Raw genomic sequence first — 19,011 nt, forward strand, 5'->3', positions numbered from 1 at the left:
GGTTTGAATTAAGCAGAATTCCATTTTGTTCAGCTTTGAGATTCATATATTACTGGTGTGAGGAGTTGACATCGATTTGTGAAAAGCCACTTGATTTATCGGATAAAACTGTTATAACCTGGAACAATTACATGTGTGAGTTACGTGTCTTGGATACGGAGAATAAACCAAACAAGAAGGTAGGTGGACCAAATTACATTGTGGAAATTGATGAAAGTTTTTTTATTAAACATAAAAATAATTAAGGTCGAGTGTTACCCGAACAGTGGGTGTTTGGTGGTATATGTAGAGAAATAAAAGATTCTTTTGTTGCCAATGTTCCTAATAGAACTGGCTCTACCCTTCTTAATAAAATTATTGAAAACATTGCAGATGGTAGCACAAATTTATTCTGACAGTTGGAAAGGTTATCAAACAATCAGAATAGAAGAAGGATTCCTACATGCTAAAGTTAATCATAAATACAATTTTATTGATTCTGATACAGGCGTTCATACTCAAACAGTTGAGAGAATGTGGGGCAGTACTAAATGGAGGAACAAGAGACATAGGGGGACAGCGAGACATCATTTAGAATCTTATTTAGCAGAGTTCCTATGAAAACAGCATCAGATCAAAGAAAATAGAGACTGTTTTGAATCTATGTTAGACTCTATATTAGCCCATTTTCCACCGAAATCTAATTGACTACTTTGATTTTAAATAAAGTGTTTTGATTTTTGAAAGTGTCTTGATTTTAAATAAAGTGTTTTAATTTATGATTTGTCTTGAAGATTTTAGGTGTAGATTAGTGGCACTTAAATTCGGCCAAATCGCAGCTGCGGTGGCATTAATACGTAAGTATTGTAAATTCCAGTCCAAATATTAATGTATATCTGAAGATAAGAAACGGTGTATTGTAAATGAAATTACTTTATTTAAATCTATATAATACTGGCTAGCAAGCAAACTGGTGTCTTAAAAGTGATATATTTGTGGTGCTGATTAAAATTGGCTTCATTTTTGTTCTGTAAGGTGTAATTTCAAAGATACAGCTTAATTGCCTTAAAACGTAAATTGTGGCAAAACTTTTTTAAATTTATAAATTAAAATTTGTTATTAATTTGTAGATGTATTGGGCAGTTTTTGATAGGGATGAATAATAAAATAAGTTTGCATATTTTTACATAAAATAGTCTAAAAATTAACATAGAATTTCACATAAATAAAACTGTAACTAATAAAATAAAAATTCAACTCTTTGTTTATCATATAACTGTATTACAATGTTTATTTATTCATGAGACTTTTGCTGCTGTTACTTTGATACTAAATGCTTTATACCTGCCTCATATGAAAGCAGTTGTAAAAGTAAGGTAACTGACTTTCTCTGAAGCAAACTGTTCCATAGGCAGATAAATAGATACACAGTAGTAAGGCAATAGTAAACATTATTTTTCGACAAAGCAGGAATCTCCCTCATCTGGAAAATCCTGAAAAGTTACAGAAATTAAAAATGGTCAAGGAAAGTAAGAAAATATGAACTTTGGTATTTTCTTATTAAAGTGGCCATAGTGCATAGTCATCAACTTGACATGCTTAGCCATTGTAATCTTAGAATCTGTAATGCATAAATTTCATATGTTGATCAAGACTTAAGATGAATTGACTAGTTAAGACACAATAACACACCGAACAAATACTAATTCAGAAGTCAAACAACAAAAACAAAACAGTCAAATAGCATTTTTGTTGTTTAGTATGAATTGACTACTTTAATAAGGAAATATTTAAACATTTCTCCAAAAAGTTTGGAATGTCTAAAATTTGACGCAAAAAAATCGGGAGATTTTAAAGGAAAATACAAAGCAATCCTTTCAAATAATAAAAGGAGAGAGCAGAAATAGGAGGTATGTCTTCCTCCTTTATAATATGAGGAGCCAGCTAGTGTGCACAAATGACACTTTTTAAAGTGAATGTTTCCGCTGTGGTATGATCATGTCATTTCGCAGTTCGTTAATTCATTCACAGCATTCATATGAGCATGCTAATATGAATTCAGCTTAACTGTTCTGTCTGTATTTGTTGTGAATTTTTCAAAGCATTAAAGAGACGGAAATCACCGTGGACCAAGTCTGCTATATGAAGGGTGTTTCTGCATCTGTCAGCAGAAATACCATAACAAATCACCTGTAATGACCTGTTTATTTTATTAGATCTGATAATTGCCACCTACAGGAAACGACAAGAAAAAAGAGAAGCCCCGTTCACAGGAGGTGCTTGATATTTCAGTCTTCTTACATAGCGAGTCTGTGGACCGAGGTGATGACATATATGATGATGAAGGATAGTAGAACTAAGATTTTTCTATGTTACTAATTAGTATCTATTTTTAGTTTTTCTCTCTATTATTGTTGAATAAAGAATAAGTAATTGTTTTTTTTATCTGGAAGGTCTTTTAAAACCCTTATTCTGTGTAATGCGTCTTTGAAATGGATATTTTTTTTTTTTCATTTCGAAATGTCCTACAACCTTTTTTCCTCCTCTGTTTATGACATTTTTCATCTCCACATACATTCTAAATAAAGCACAAGTAATAATATTCTGTAAATTTACTTTATAAGGTATAGTATGTTATTAATTAAAATAGTGCATTTTGTGCTGGCAGAATGAGATGTCTTGAAAGTGTCTCTTTATTTGTATTAGAAACTGGGCCATTAATGCAATTTCTACAGGTGGAGCAAGCAGCAGTGCTTTGCGTGATCAACTGACATGTCTTAGTCAGTTGTACGCCATGTTACTGTAGGAAAATGCCTAAAGATACAAGTATTAAATCCTGGATGTTCTTAAAATAAAAAAAAATTTGGTTTCTATTGCTGTATGTCAACAATATATGTGCATTATCTGCAGTTGTGCTGAGTGAGGTTCTAGGCATGAATTGTTCCTTTATTGCAGCTGAATATAAACAACTGTACTGTAGGTTGACGAATATCGTCTACTATGGCTGATGTTGGTGTTCTATACAGTATAATCAAGGTCTTCTTGACAGAGTGAGTTTGAACTGATGTTGAATGAGATGACTTTTCTGGAATAACTTTATGTAGTACTTTCAGATGGTACTTTCCCTTACATTGCATTAAGTGTTTGCTAGAATGTATCTTTTTCATTTCCTCAATAGCTATTCCTAGCTCTTTAGTATTTAATTCTGAAGAAAGTTGAGATCTGATCTGGAGAATGTTTGTCTTTACTCGGTCTGAGAAGTGACAGGCTTAGAGAGGTTTTTCCTTGGGGCTATACTCTTCCTTTGTAAATTAACAAATAGGATTTCGTTATCTGATGTAATGAAGATGAAACTTCTGTAAAGGCTTCAGAGGGTGGTGATAGAAGGTTGAATGACTGTTTATTGATGTTGAATAAATGAAATTGCTCCTGTTAAGTGTGGACCTGCCTCTGTAGCTCTATGCAATACGGTTCTTGTTCAGGGAGTGTACTGCATACATTTTGTGAAAGATTAAGAATCTGCTTCCTATTGGCTGTGCTGAGCTTTAGATAATCTTTTGATTGTGTGTTGAAGAAAAGTAATGTGTTAATGACTGAAATTTTGAAAGTGTGCAAAAGGAAGTTGCACTGTTATTTTTGAATACTTGCTCAAACAGCTAGGAAATCTGTCATGCCAGTAAGTATATTTTAAAATATAAGTAAAAAAGAATTACAATTGCCTTGAAATAAGAATTGTTATATGAATATATGCATAGGGAACATTATTCAGTTCCTTGGACTGCAATAAGAATAGAAAAGACTTGAACTGCAATAAGAACAGAAAAGAGGTTCATTGAATTACTAATTAGAACACTTTGAAATATAACAAAGACTATATTTATCACATAAAGGACTGGTTAAAAGAATGTTGAGGAAATAAGTTGCAATTCTGTACCATAGGGTTTTGAATGATCTATCAGTAAAAAATGGAGGTTTTATTTAAATGTCAGATGTACATAAATTATTGATTATTCACTACTTATCGGTTATTGAGATCATGAAGCCAAACACTGCAATACATAGGCACCATGCCAAATTCTTACTTAATACTGGTTACTGATATTGTAAATAGATGGTGCTATTTTCAAATATTGTGATTTTTACCAGCCGCCAGGGTGCATGTTGGTGACAATTTGGAAAAGCAGTTGCCAACCCATGATCCCCATAAAAACTGATTATTCATTTAAAATTTTGGGGTCAATGTACCAAATTAATTTATGGTAAGTATTTGATTTTTTTTTGTGTAATGATATGCCATTTTATTTAAATTATCAAAATTTCTATGTAAAATTAAGAAATTGATTAAAAGGAATATAATGTGAGCTTTTTAGCTGTAACTTTCTTGAAGCTGAATATTATTCTAATTTTCTGAACATATAAGCTGGAAAAATAAACTGGTCGTCTTCAGTTTCGTAAATTGCGTGTTCAAAAACCTTTGAGTGAGTACTATGTAGTTACGAAATACAGCAGATTTTGTTATTACAGAATTTTTATACTGTAATGTAATTGTACTAATGTTTTAAATTTATTTGAAAATTAATTAACATTTTTTGAATGTTTCTAATGTTTTTCATCTGTAAAGTGTTATATAAAAACCAGTGTGCTGTATCTTTTAGTTCTAGCAATATTTATTAAATTTATTTGAAAATTAATTAAAATTTTTTGAATGTTTCTAATGTTTTTCATTTGTAAAGTTTTATATAAAAACCAGTGTGCTGTATCTTTTAGTTCTAGCAATATTTATTAAATTTCAATCCATTTTTTTTTTAGAATGCACTGATTCAACCTACTGTGCCTCCTCATGGTAGTGCTCCAACGATACTCGGTAGTGCCCCAACAATACTCGGTAGTGCCCCAACAATACTCGGTAGTGCCATTAATAACACCGAATTGGCAAATTATCCAAAGATGTCCAAATTTCCTGTAAATGAAAGTATCGTCCCTAATTTAGAAAGTACGACTTTTAAATTTTTTATTTTAACAAATATTTCTTCAGAATTTAATAAGATCAGACATGTATAACCAACTTTTTCCCTTACAGCTTTAAGTAAATTTGCTTTATTAAGCAGGCATATTAATGCAGGCATTTTAACACATTGTTTTTATTCTGAAACTTATATAAATTTATATAAAATATTAAAATGCAAATAAGCATAAAACAAAATAAAATTGTAATAAAATCTTTTTGTTACATTTTGCTTCTTCCATCTGTAGCATTCAAAGAAGAATAAGAAAATTGTCGTTAGTTTAAATTTTATATATTCTGCACTTAACTAGTGTTTATCTTTAATTTGCAGGTTTACTAATCACTCGTGCATTTTTTTTGTATTCTCTTCAAATTTATCTTTTTGTAATGTTTGTTAAATATGAACCAAAAACTTTAACATCATGTTATTTATTATTTACGTATTACAATCTTTTTATAGTCATGAAGTATTTTTATACAATTCCATAGTAAAGTGTAATTGATATACTGAATAACATTATTTAATGACCTTTCTTCAGTGGAAAGCAAGGTATATTATGATTGAATATAAAACAATTTTTTTTTTTTTTATCCTGCTTCATTAAAATATCAGCCTACTTGGAATTTGAAATTTTTGATAAGTCAAATTAACACGTTGACTGCCACGACACATTTCAGATTCCGGTGCAAGAAGCCAAATTGATTTAATCATATTTAAAAATACCAATTATGATTCATAACAGTCATTAAAAAGTTTACAGGGTGGGTTTTTTTTTTTTTGATGAAAAAAGGGTCCTACAAATTATGTTGTAATTGGCTTTTGTTAGACAAAGCTCTTTATAGAAGCCCACTAAGAGTTGATTCGTACAGACATGCTTTGATTTGTTGCCTCGGTACAGCTAAAACAAGTGCTAAGCGAGTAAGTAACTCGTAGCGGCGTAGAAGTGTTAAATCAAGAAACTACGAAATAACTCATATTGGTCATCCTGAAGAAGAGTGCTAATATGAGTTATCTCGTGTTGGGCAGACAACGTGTTAAATGTTTCCTGCAGTTAATATTTATAAACAATAAATTTTGTCTGTTCTCGATAAGTAGAATTTTATGCACTTAAGACATTCTAAATGAAGATTTTTTTTAAAATGTGTTGAATTAATTTTGAGTGTTTTGGGTAAACTGAAATTGCATATTATTCTGAAATCAAGGAAGTTATATTCCATTATATGTTTCCCTTTAAAGAACCCATAAATGCAAAACTCCTATGATTTTTTGGGTCATTTAGACATACTCCAAGCATATATACTCCTCTTGAAGTGTTAAAAATGTACATAAAAAAAGCAAATTTTTAGTATGCAGGCTTTGTTTTTATTTAGAATCAGGCACAACTGAGTCATTCTAAAGTTTTATTCTATTTTTTAAAACATTTCATAAATTCTCTTTAAGAAATTGATGATGTCATTTAAAGCATATTTTTGTTACTCTCTTTGTAGCTATGTTTTCAAGTGTTATTTCTGTCATTGAAAAGTATTATTTTCAGATGCAAATATATTTGAAAAAAGTTAATAGCTGTAATTAATTCTAATTTCCAAGTGAATATATGTCATCAATTGGAAACTTGATTTTTTGGAACTGTCACTTTGTGTAATTTTTGGAAAGTAAATGCATTATTAAAAAGTTGAATTTCTTTATTTTGACCATGTTTTGATGTTTCTTATGCATCAAAATTGTTCTAAGTTTTTTTAAGCTGAGTTCTCTGAAAGTCTCATTAACTAGAATTTCTGATTATTTTGATTTTTTTTACTTGCTCCAGTGAAGTGAAGTTTGAGTAAGTGATCATCTATGCTTAAACTCTTCACTTTGGATAGTCTTCCACTTTTTCTTAAATGTCATGTGACTTTTGATTGCAAAGCCAGTTATTTTTCTTAATTTGGTGATTCAGTAAACTTGAAAGCAAAAGAAAATCTGGATTTTTAATGTCTGAAACCCTATATAATGGTATAAAACTAGAATCGCTTCTCTGTCGTTTTTTGTTTTTTGGTGTGTGTGATAAATAGCTAATTGATTTATATTATTTTTATAATGCCAGTAAAATCATTTATTTCACATAACAAGTTATAGAAAAGTCATTTCATAGTTTAATAACAATTACTAAATTTGAAATGGAATTATATTTTGTATTATCAATCTGTAAATAGCAGAGTGGATGACATCACTCTGATAGATGCATTTTAATTTCTAGTGCATAGACTAGTTTTAAAGACTAGTACAAAAGTAAATAAGAAAAACTGATTCACTTTCTTGGGATTTACTTAATATTACTAGATAGATTACTTTACTTAATATTACTTAATAGATGGCTATATCTAGTTCACAGATGAAGCATACTTCCACATGAATGGCTTCATAAATAAACAAAACTGGCAATTTTGGGGTTCTGAAAATCCCCATTTGCGTGAGACAAAACCACTGCAAAGTTATTATTTGGGATATGATAAGAAGTAGATGCATTATCGGCCATTTTTTCATGCGAGAAGCAATCACTAGTAAACATGATATCGCAATTTTGGAACAGTTTATTGCCATACAGCTAGGCCTGGATAATTGACCAGGCACCGACTGTCGCACTAAACAGGTGTTTCATTTTCTTGATGAATACTTTAAGAATAGAGTCATTGCATTGGATTATTCCAAATTTACTGGTGCAGGCAGGAATTGGCCTCTATATTTAGCCGATCTTATTTTTTTGTGACTACTTTTTATGGGGCGCATTGAAAGACTGTTTATCAAAACCATCCCACCACGTTAGGGTAGCTTGAATTGTAGATCTGTGTGAATTTGAATCTATTTCTGTTGAGACAGTGCAGGATGTGATAGCAAATTTCATTTTTCATTTGCGCCACCACTGTATTGCGAGAGGTGCTATTCTAACTTCACTGGAGCAGTGGACATTTCAAAGCAGTTGTGATGAGGTTGCAAAACTGCAAAGGATGACTTTTTTATGCAAATTGATATAGCACCATCTGTTGGCAGCTTTTGTAACTATTATTTCAAAACTTCTGTATAACATTCTTACAGCTTTCACAATAAATATATTGCTTCTTGTATTCCTCTATCAATCTTTGGTGTCGAGATTTTTAATTTTGAAATCAGAGACTCTTTTGCTGTATCTTCTAATATATTATTCTCTAAATATTCTAATATATTAATTTTTTCAGATAGTCATACATCATTTAAAATTTAATGAAATGTAATACAAAATTCTGAGAAATTTTACTCATACTACACATAACTACTTTAATTTATATATGACTGAGAAAGAATTAGATGAGAAATGAAATATGCTACTGTGGAAAGTAATAATATCAAGTTCACTTCAGTATTAGTCTGTATAGATCTTTCATATCAATACTGTTATTCCTATTATAGCATTTCTTTCTGTCTGAAAATTTAATTTCTTTATTTTGATCATGTTTCAATATTTTTTATGTATCAAAATTATTCTAAGTTTTTTTTTAAGCTGAGTTCTCTGAAAGTCTCATTAACTTACTGAATTTCTTTAATTTCTGATTATTTTGATTTTCTTTTTACTTCCCCCAGTTAAGTGAAGTTTGAGTAAGTGATCATCTATGCTTAAACTCTTCACTTTGAATAGTCTCCCCCTTTTTCTTAAATGCCATGTGACTTTTGACTGTAAAGCCAGTTATTTTTCTTAACCCTTTCTGGCAGGCTACCTTTTATAGTCGGAATTTTGCTTTAAAAAAAAAAAAAAAAAAAAAAGTAGTCTTATTAGGCCTAGAGGTATACACAAGTAAAATTTTGTGAAGGTAGCATTTATTGTTTTAATTCTGTGGGTGTGCCCAAAGTGGCACACTGATTGAAAAGAGCTTCAAAAAGAGTGCTGAAACGAGCATTGTTCTCAAGGAACTGACCGATGAGGTGGGGAGAAACAAAGAATACAGACTCTCAGTAGTCCTAAATTATCTGTGAGCCCGGTCTGGGCACACGTAGAGTTCGCCGTTTGATTTTAGGCAAGATTTCAAGATAAAAATTTAAAACTAATATAGAATAAGGAGATTAGCATATAGCCAAAAAAATTACATAGAAATTTCTTTTCAAACTATTTCTTTTATACCCTGAAAAGAATCTGGAAGCTTTCTTTGAAAAATGAGGGTCCATATATTTTAGCCATGTTTAGGCTAAAATATAAGAGTCCATATATTTTATGGCTAAAATATATGGACTCATGGACTGGTTTGTGTTGAGCTGCCATCTACTATAAATAAAGAAGGTTCAGAATAATATATATATAGTAACCTATAAATCCTTTTACATTCAATTTTTCTGTGCGTAGAGAAGGAAATTTTTAGATGTGTCCAGACCGGACACACTGTGCCACAGAGGCTTAATGTAGTGATTCAGTAAACTTGAAAGCAAAATGAAGTCTGGATTTTAATGTCTGGAATCCTATATAAGGGTATAAAACTAGAATAGTGAAGTAATGGGTTACAATTCTTGTTTGGAAAGAAGTCCATGCAGCATCCGAAGATTCCAATTTTATTATTCGCTGTGTTTTGGATACATAATTATATATTCTTAGCAGATTTATGTATGTTTGATCTCAAACTCTTTCCAGGTATTCAGATTTACTTCATTTATCAGTGGTTCAAAATAATGCTCTTCATCATGTTATCTTCCTTTACTAAATTATGTCGTCTTAAAGCCTGAAGCACGTATCTTAAACTTTTCATATCATCCAACAGTTAATTGTTAGGGTAATACAGTAAATTTATTATCAGATACTTAGGCAGTAGCTGATTTATTGTTGAAACAAATATCATATTATTTACTGCTCCAAGATTATTATACTCTGATGACTAGAAAGAGGAATTCTAAGAATGTCAGGTAACTAGGAAAATAAGAAATGGATGAGAATAATAAATAACATGTGCATAATTAATTCTTGTTTTTAATGCATGCTTGGTCGGTAGCTTCCCCTTACCAAGTATGTGCATGACACGCCCCTGCCAAGAATGAAATTTGTCCTTTCTTTGGGACATATTTCATTAATAAATATCCAAGGAAATTTTCTGTACACTACTTATACACAATGCCAACCTCGTACAGTGTTAAATAAAACAAAACAGAACAAACAATAAATTATTACAACCATACAAAAAACAAAGAAAAATAAAAAAACAATCAAATTATATTACTCATATCATATCTGATCCAGACGGGAGAGTATATCAGCACTTTGGTGCTGGATCCCTGGCCTATGACTAATCCGCAAGTTCCATTTCTGCAATGCGATAGCCCACCTCGTCAATTTGGGACTTCGAGGGGTAGTTTTGTTCAAATATCTGAGAGGATTGTGATCCGTTATAATTTCTACCTGAGCCCCATAGATCCATTTATCAAATTTATTCAGGCCAAATAAGGCTGCCCAAGCTTCCTTCTCAATGCTTGCCCAATTTCTCTGAGTTTAAAAAAACTTTTGGCTTGCAAATGCAATAGGACAAAAGTTACCACTCTCGTCTATCTGGGTTAAACAGCAGCCTACCGCCAAATTGGATGCATCACAATGGATCTGAAATGGCTTTCCAATATTTGGTGTGGCCAGAGATGTCGCTTGGCACAAAGTATCCTTTAATTTGTTAAAAGCATTCTGTTCCAACTCCCCCCATAGAACAATATTGGCATGCCTCTTCTTAGTCAACTCTGTCAATGGTGGCGATATTTCTGCATAATTGGGAATATAAGATCGATAAACTCCCATTAATCCTAAAACCGATCTCGCATCTTTTTTTGTGACTGGCCTGATGAGTTTTCTAATTGCTTTGACCCTTTCTTCATCAGGACAATGCTTGCCTCCTCCAATTATATGCCCCAAATATTTGATTTTTTTAGTTGCAAAAGAACATTTGTCTAAACGTACAGAAAATCCTAATTTTTCTAAAGTGTTCAGAACCAGAGAAATGTGTTTCAAGTGTTCCTCAAATGTTTTCGAGAAAATCACCACATCATCTATATAGATGCCTGAGCATAATCACTATGATTCTGCAAAGCACAATTCATTTTCTTCTGGAATGTCCCCGAGGCTCCTGATAAGCCAGAAGGCATTGTTCTCCACACACTCCATTACATGTTGCAAATGCAGTCAAAGGTTTGCTCTTTTCATCCATTCGGATTTGCCAATACCCTTTTCGAAGTTCGATGCTTGTCAGCCAGTTAGCTGCACCCGCCACAAAAGTCAATTCCTGCATGTCTTTCATGGGAAATGTTGGAGTTTTTGTCACAACATTCAATGATCTAAAATCTATGCACATTCTAACTGTAACATCCTTTTTCGCCACACAAACTATAGGATGAGCAATTTCTGACTCAGAAGGTTCAATTAATCCTGATTCTAGCAACTCACGTATCTGCTCATCTACTGCTTTGTGGTATGCCAGGGGTATTCCATAGCAGTGGGGTTTCTTCCTAATAGCAGTAGGAATAAGTTCGATCTTGTGTGTAACTACTCATGCTGGTTGCACTGGACATGTAAATAATGTTTGATATTTCCTAAGTAGCCCTAAAAGTTTACTTCTTTGGACTGAATCTAAATTAGACATTTCTAATTCTTCCAGAGATTCAGAAAATCTCTTTCCTACTTTTTTGACAGGTGTAGATTCAATTTCCCCAAACTCTTCTTCCCCCTCCAAGATAACATTTACTGCTTGGGATCTAACTATATAAGGTCTAATCTTATTCTGATGAACATGTCTTTTCGTTCCATCGGGCATTTGTACTAGAAAAGAGTGAGAACTCTCTGTTCCAATATATTTGCAGGACACTGCCACCTAGCATAAATCAAGACTATCGCCTTATCTCCCACCTTAAATGTTTTTATGGTAGACCTTAAATTATGATAGTGTGTTGTCGTCTCTTGTTGAATTTTAGTTGTGAGCTTTGCCTGCTCCGCTGCCTTCTCAAACCTAGCCTTTATATTTTGTAAATATGTATAAACAGGAGTTGCATCTAATTATAAATTTTCATGTTTCCCTGTCCATGATGATTTTAATATTGACAGAGGTCCCTGAGGTGTCTTGCCGTACATGAGTTGAAATGGAGCCACCTAGTTGTTGAGTTGGGTACTTCTCTATAGGCCCACAACACATAAGGAATTTGCAAATGCCACCCTCTACCTTCTCTGATAACATGATGCAACATTTTTTGTAAAGTACCATTAAACCATTCAACTAATCCATTAGATTTGGGATATCCAGGGGTCGAAAACTTAGGACTGGCCCCTATTCGTCTCTCAAATTCTTGAGTCAAATCTGCTTTAAAATTTGTTCCATTGTTGCATGCAATTATATTTGGAATACCCGTTCTTGAAAAAATATGTAATAACTCCTCACAAGTTGACTTGGCGGAGAGGCTAGTTAGAGGTATTCTGCTAATCTGGTATGCTGATCAACTAAACATAATATATACTTATGATCCTTAGAAATGGGAAGATCAATCGGACCTATCACATCAATTTTTACAATTTGGAAAGGGCAGATCTGGCCTCATTACTGGAGTGATTGGTATCCTATCAACAGTTTTAATTGGTCTAGTCAAGTGGCACTCTTTACATGCTTTGCAAAATTTCTGAACGTCTAACCTCAGACCTTCCCAATAAAAAGATTTCCTTCCTTCGACTCTTAGGTACAACTAATTGCCCTACACTTTCCCCAAGAATTTTGTCCTTATGAAAGAGAAAGTTATCCACTGTATAATAATTCCCCTTTTCTTTCTGAGCATTATCCCATGCAACTACCAGACATTCACAAGTCTCCTGCTCTCTTCTAAATACATCCGCTGTTTATAGTCTTCCTGGCTGAGGTTCTTGGCTTTCACTTGATTCCACCTTTTCTTTCTCATCCAGATTACCCAGTTTACCCTGGCTTTATCCTTTTCCTCATTTCCGTTATACTGCCTAGAACCTTTAATCTGAGGACAGTGCCTTTTAAAATGTGAAGCTGAACCACATACAAAACATGTTAAACCTTTAATGTTCCCAGTGTTTTTCCCTATGGTTTCTGACCCATGCTGACTGCCTCGTTTCTCTTCGACCTTAGGTTTCTCACCTACTGCCTGATTTAAAATCTTAGTTTCACAAGCTTCCCAATGTACATTGTAGGACTTCCCTTTAGCCGCAAAGAATACGTCACAATCCTTTCCAAGCTCTCTTGGCTTGAACCATGAGTCTTCCTGCCTTATATCTATGTGTCTATGTGTACTGCAGTTTCCGTATCAAGCGTCTGGTAGATTTTGTCTGCTACCACCAACTAATTAAGACCTTCAAAGTCTGTCACCCCCTTGTTTTCACATAATTTTCTCACATGGCAGTAACTCTAGTAGAAAACTGGCCAAAGGTCTCTTCTGAACTTCGTCTTGCTTTTCTGAAATTCTCCAGGCATACCTGAGGTGAAGGTTTAAATTCTTTCAACACAGTTTCCTTTATTTCCTCATAATTCCCATACTTATCCTCGCTTACCAATGTTAATAAATTTGCCGCTTTATCTCCCAAAAGGTAAATCAAAATTTTAGCCTTATGCTCATCAGGGACATTTTCATTGACATAAGCTCTTTCTAAACTGGAGAAGAAATAGTCCCAGCGATCTGCTTTACTTGGAACTTTTATTGTCAATAATCTGATTGTCCTTGTTAACTCTTCTACTGATCTTTCCTTCCCATTCTTCCCCCCCCCCCGTTCGGGTGTAGTACTTCTATTCGAGTAGTGATCCTAACAATCTACCTTATACTTCTCAATGGCAATCCTCTCCTCTGCCTCTAACTTTAGTTTATATTCCCTTTCTTGCCTTTCCTCCTTTGCCTCCCTATCTGTAATGATAACACTCAGAAGATCCTTTGCTACCTGCTCCTCATAGCTTTCGCTAGCAAGAATTTTTTCCCTCAAGTGCAAAATTCTAAATGTAGGTAACACTTCAACACCAAACTCTTGTGCAAGGGCGACTAGATCAGCCTTTCTAGATTTGGTCAAAAATGACATTATTGAATTTTATGTTCAACTTAATTAAAAGTACAGAAAATTAAAACTGAATCTCCTTACATAAAATTATACATCAAGTTAAATGCTTAACTTCTGTTGAATCATAAACACATGGTAACTGCATTAAATATGAACAGTATCCAAATGTTCAATAAAATAAGAACATGTATGTTTATATATAAGCATTTGAAAGTTAATGCAATCATATTTCATAATTAAAACACAAGCATTACTTAAATTAATAATCATTCACTCATATAATAAACGATAAATCCACTTGCAAGGTAATTCAAGTCTCATATGATAATCACACTGATAATTTCTGTGTTATAAAATACTTGTTGAAGTGTACCCCTACATTAACAGCACATTTTTCATAAACACAAAATCATAAATAATACACTTAAACGAGAGAACGTGGTAGAAGATAACTATACCACTTAATATGCTTCCCAGCATTCGTAAGGAATTCACTTGAGCTTTTTCCGAGTCCACAAATATACATCCGACCAGCTGCCCCCACTGACAAAATGATCCTGGACCAATTCATCTTTGTCGGTTCGGTTCGTTTCCATCCACTTATGAATGTTATTAGTCAACTCTATTTGCAAGAAATAAACTGGGACACTTATGCAGATTTAAAAATAACATGAGCTATATTTTCATCTTGTAAATACACATTATCTTTTCACAAAGTATTGTTTTTATTCACAGTTACATCAAACGCACAAGTAACACATTGCATCTTTCAGTTCTTAACACATATACACACACACACACAAACAAAAACAAAAAACCAAAAAAAAAAAAAAAAAAAAAACCTTGAATACAGAAAAACTAATTTAAAATTTTTTCACATGAGCATGCCGTCCTTCTCGCATCAAGCACGCTTCTTCTTCTTGTTGCCAGATTTTTTTTCCTCTCTCCTTTCAGATAGACTGTTTTTTCACATGAGCATACCATCCTTCTTGCATCAAGCACACTTCTTCTCGTTGCCAGATTTTCTCCTCTCTCCTTTCAGTTAAAGAACTGAAAGGCTTAACTGTTCTTCCGGCAGGGCTTGGTCGGTAGCTTCCCCTTACCAAGTATGTGCATGACAACTAGGATAGATGGAATTGTAACATATTACTTAAATTAAGATATATTATGTAACACAGGTTATGGGGATTGAAATTAATAATGTATACAACATATAGATTCTTTAAGCTCAGGAAAGCTGCTCAGCATGAATTCTTCAATGTTTTCTTCATAGGTGAAGTATTATAGTTCTTAGTTGTACTGTGACTGAGCGGATAACTGCATGTTAGAATAAATATGGAGTTTTTCTTAAAATGTCTTCTGTGAGGGCATCCTTTTTTAGAAGCTAATTATTTGTGCTTTATGTTAATTAAATCAACAACAAACTGATCACTTTTGTAATTGCTTCTGTGAGCTTCAGTGAATAGTTTTGTATAGGGTAGCCTATAGATCAGTGTTTCTTAAGCTTTCTATCATCATGACCCACACATATGCAAATGCTATTTATCTCAACCCACATGCATATAGTTACAGCATATTGGGACTTATATGCATATAATTTTTGTTAAAAAATAAAAGATGGGAAGAAGAGAGTAAAGAATAACATAGTTATAAGCTAATAATAAATAAATATTTATAATTATGAATAGTTAGTTTCTAATTACAAAATAATTAATGATTTAAAAGTATACATAATTAAATAAATTTAACTTTTTGCAATCTCCCCCAAAATTGTGACTTTTAAGTATTCTGTATATTATGTATTGAAATTCTGGTTTAACATATTGATTACAATCATCTCTCTCTATATATTTTCTGTTTTTATTTTTTTAAATGTTAATTTATTTTTTAATAATATTTCAATATTTCTTTGTTTATACATTTTTATGCTCGTAAAACAAATACAGAAGCAAATTCAATGATAAGAGAAATATGTGAGTGTAAAGTTTAAAACTAGGCAAAACAGCAGATTTATTTTGGCATAAATTTTGAATAAAACTCTGTGAATTTTCAGGGTAATCAAACACAAGTCCCTTTCAAGAAGGGGGAGGGAGAAAGAAAGACCTTTTTTCTTCCATGAAAAAGAGGGACCTGTATCTGATTGCCCTTAAAATCAAGAGTGTTGTAGTCAAAATTCATGATGAAACAAGTTTGTTTTACCTTATTTTTTTAAAAAAAGAAATTCAGTTTTAACTTCACTCAGTAGTAAAAATTTGATTTCATTAAACGGCAATAATAGATATTTATGTTAAAAGAAGGTAAATATTTATAGGAAGACCCAGTTTGTGTGATTTGCAATCTTAACATTTTGTTATTAGTATACATATCATATGAATACACGAGTAAATAATATAATATTTTTAGTCAAACTGAAAGATATTTAAAAAAAAAAAAAAACTTGTGGGCATATAAGTTATCTTGACCAATGCTCGTAAATGTCAATAAAATGCAGGCGTGACATTCATCATTATCACTGTCTATGTCTTTTGAAGAAGATTTTCTGTTAAGAATTTATAAATATATGCAGGTATTTTGCAAGATGTTCAGCAATTCTGCTTTAGTATTAGGATAGTTTGTTTAAGTTTGCATTTAGGATTTCAGATCATCTCAGAAATACTCACTTAGCTTCATGACTTGGGCTGATCAGTCAAGTTTATTTATTCTCATTTCATCTATCACTCTGTTACAATTTTTTGCTGTTGAAATAGGCATGATCTTCTGGAATGATAAATAGGCTATTTAAAAAAAATATTGTTACAGAATAGAATTGTGCATTTTTTATTCATAGGCCTTGGTATTCATATTTCTGTGCACAAAAACCAGTTGAACAAAACCAACCAAGAAAAACTGGCCTACATTATTGTGTCCACATTTATCCGATGGATCTCCACAACAACGTTTAGCATGATTCATCACTTCACAAGATATTCTTCATTGTTCACTATCTATGTGTTTTACATCACTATAGTTAATGGGAGGCACTTCATATATTGTCCATTAATCATTATTGTAAACACTGGAGATCACCAGTAGAATTCACATGCAGGCATCTCTTGATAAAGGATATGAAGGCAAGCATTACTTTCCAAAGCCAATCAAAAGTCTGCAGTTGCAGTTTCTAAAAAGATATGTTGGTTTAGTTGCAGCACATATTAGAGACATTGGCAGTTTCAATCTGTTAGCTTTGGCTTCCTAGGTCAAAATTGGCATTAGATAGCTTTGTTACCCTTTCATTTCACTACTACATCAATCACTGCTGGATGTAGTATTTGGAATTCCCCAGAAATCTAATAGAGAGAATGATTAAATCAGTGGATATTGATAATCATGGTATGTTGAACGTTACCAAGCTTGTTTCATTTAAGTTTTGCATTTTACGAAATTTAATGAAAATTTTTTTTTAAAAGCAAATAGAGCCTCACAATATATGTTTATATTATGAGCTCATGGTCTATTTATCAAAATAAGACATATATAATTATATTACTGGCAGTGCTACTTAGGTTCCACAGGGTATGTTATTACTGATTACTAGTACATATGATAGAAGCTAGTATTTAATGTTATTGTAAGTGAAGTTTCTTTTCTTTTTAAAAGTTTCATGGTTTAATTTTAATCATTTCAATTTTTTTCATGTCAGCTATCACTTAAATTATTATTCATTACTTTATTTTTTCTGTAGTTGATGAAGAAAATAGCAGAGGAACTCCTAATGCAGATTTGAGTAAAGTAAGCATGAAAAAGTTGTTGCATCAGACATAAGATTAATTTGAAGTTATTCCTTTGTACTAAAAGTATTTCTAATTTTCATGTTAAAGAGCTAAACTGTGTTACACTTTCTTTGTGTTCTTTACTTTTATCTTCAAATTCATTGTAAAGTTTGACAGACTTTTCAAATTAGCTAGGTTTAAAATTACCACAGTTTTATTTTGGAATGCTGATCAATTCAAGTACACAAGTCTGGATATTATGCCTTTTAATATCTGGAATTTCCTGATAGCTGTTTAACGCACAGTCACTGCTTTGATAGAAAAGCTTCACGAGCAAAGCACGATCCTTCTTTCTCAGAATCATGATGAAGCACTCAGACAAAGCATTTATGTGTTCCACTAGTGCTCTGCATTTTTATCACAGCTATGTCTGCAGTGCATATGTCATGTCTTAGTAGTTTGCATACCTCCACAGCAGCAATGTGAACCTTCACAGTGCCATCCATTGGCATATTTTAGAATTACAGTCAAAAGTCGTTAATTCGGACACCCATAATCCGGAATGACCTATAATCCGAACCTCAAAGCTACAAACTTTCTGCGCATGCGTCACGCTGACGTGACGTAAGACCTTTACCGTTACGAATTTGTGTGTGCGCGTGCGCAAAATACGTTTACGAATGCGCTTTTAATGTATAACGGACGGGATAAGCTAAGCTAAGATTATATAATTATCTATTTCAGTTAATGTTGCAGATTGCGTTGTTCCTTAATCTTTGAATTGGATCCAGATTATTTTTTGTAGACTGTTAGAGCAATTTTATAAAAGTAAGCTTGAACTTTCGATTATGTCAAATAGAAATTATTATTATTATTATTATTATGTTATTGTGTCTTAATTATGTCAAATAGAATTTCCGATATATATTTACTAATATGTAAAGGATATACAAAGCGAAAGTATCTTTCGGAGTCCATTAAACAAAAAGTGGAATTGCTGCAAAAAATGGATAAAGGCATATCCTTTGTTTATCTAAACTTTAACGTTTGTTTCCTAAACTTTAACGTTTGTTTATCTAAACTTTGTTTATCTTTAACGCTGCGGGGGCATGCAATGAATTGGAAGTTGATCTGTCAGCACTATCCTTATCTTAAGGGCAGATGTTTTTATTTTATTTGGCTTATAATTGCTTACTCAATTTCGATTGACAAATTGGTCGGTATTCTCCACACAGCAATTATAAACAGCGGAACTTTG

At 32.5% G+C, this 19,011-nt stretch overlaps 1 protein-coding gene across 2 annotated transcripts in view; it reads left to right on the forward strand.

Annotated features, from left to right (window-relative positions):
• row (zinc finger domain-containing protein relative of woc) overlaps positions 1–19,011 on the forward strand; it is a 236,958-nt gene that overhangs the window by 17,977 nt on the left and 199,970 nt on the right. For both annotated transcript variants that reach the window (XM_085814104.1, XM_085814106.1), the window contains exons 3-4: positions 4,789–4,972; positions 17,726–17,772. In XM_085814104.1, the coding sequence (XP_085670230.1) occupies positions 4,789–4,972; positions 17,726–17,772 (231 nt within the window). The remainder of the gene's footprint in view (positions 1–4,788; positions 4,973–17,725; positions 17,773–19,011) is intronic.

Source organism: Stegodyphus dumicola, chromosome 3 (genome assembly GCF_044657685.1).
Source record: "Stegodyphus dumicola isolate Sdum_Otavi_A_Nest chromosome 3, ASM4465768v1".
Lineage (NCBI taxonomy): Eukaryota > Metazoa > Arthropoda > Arachnida > Araneae > Eresidae > Stegodyphus > Stegodyphus dumicola.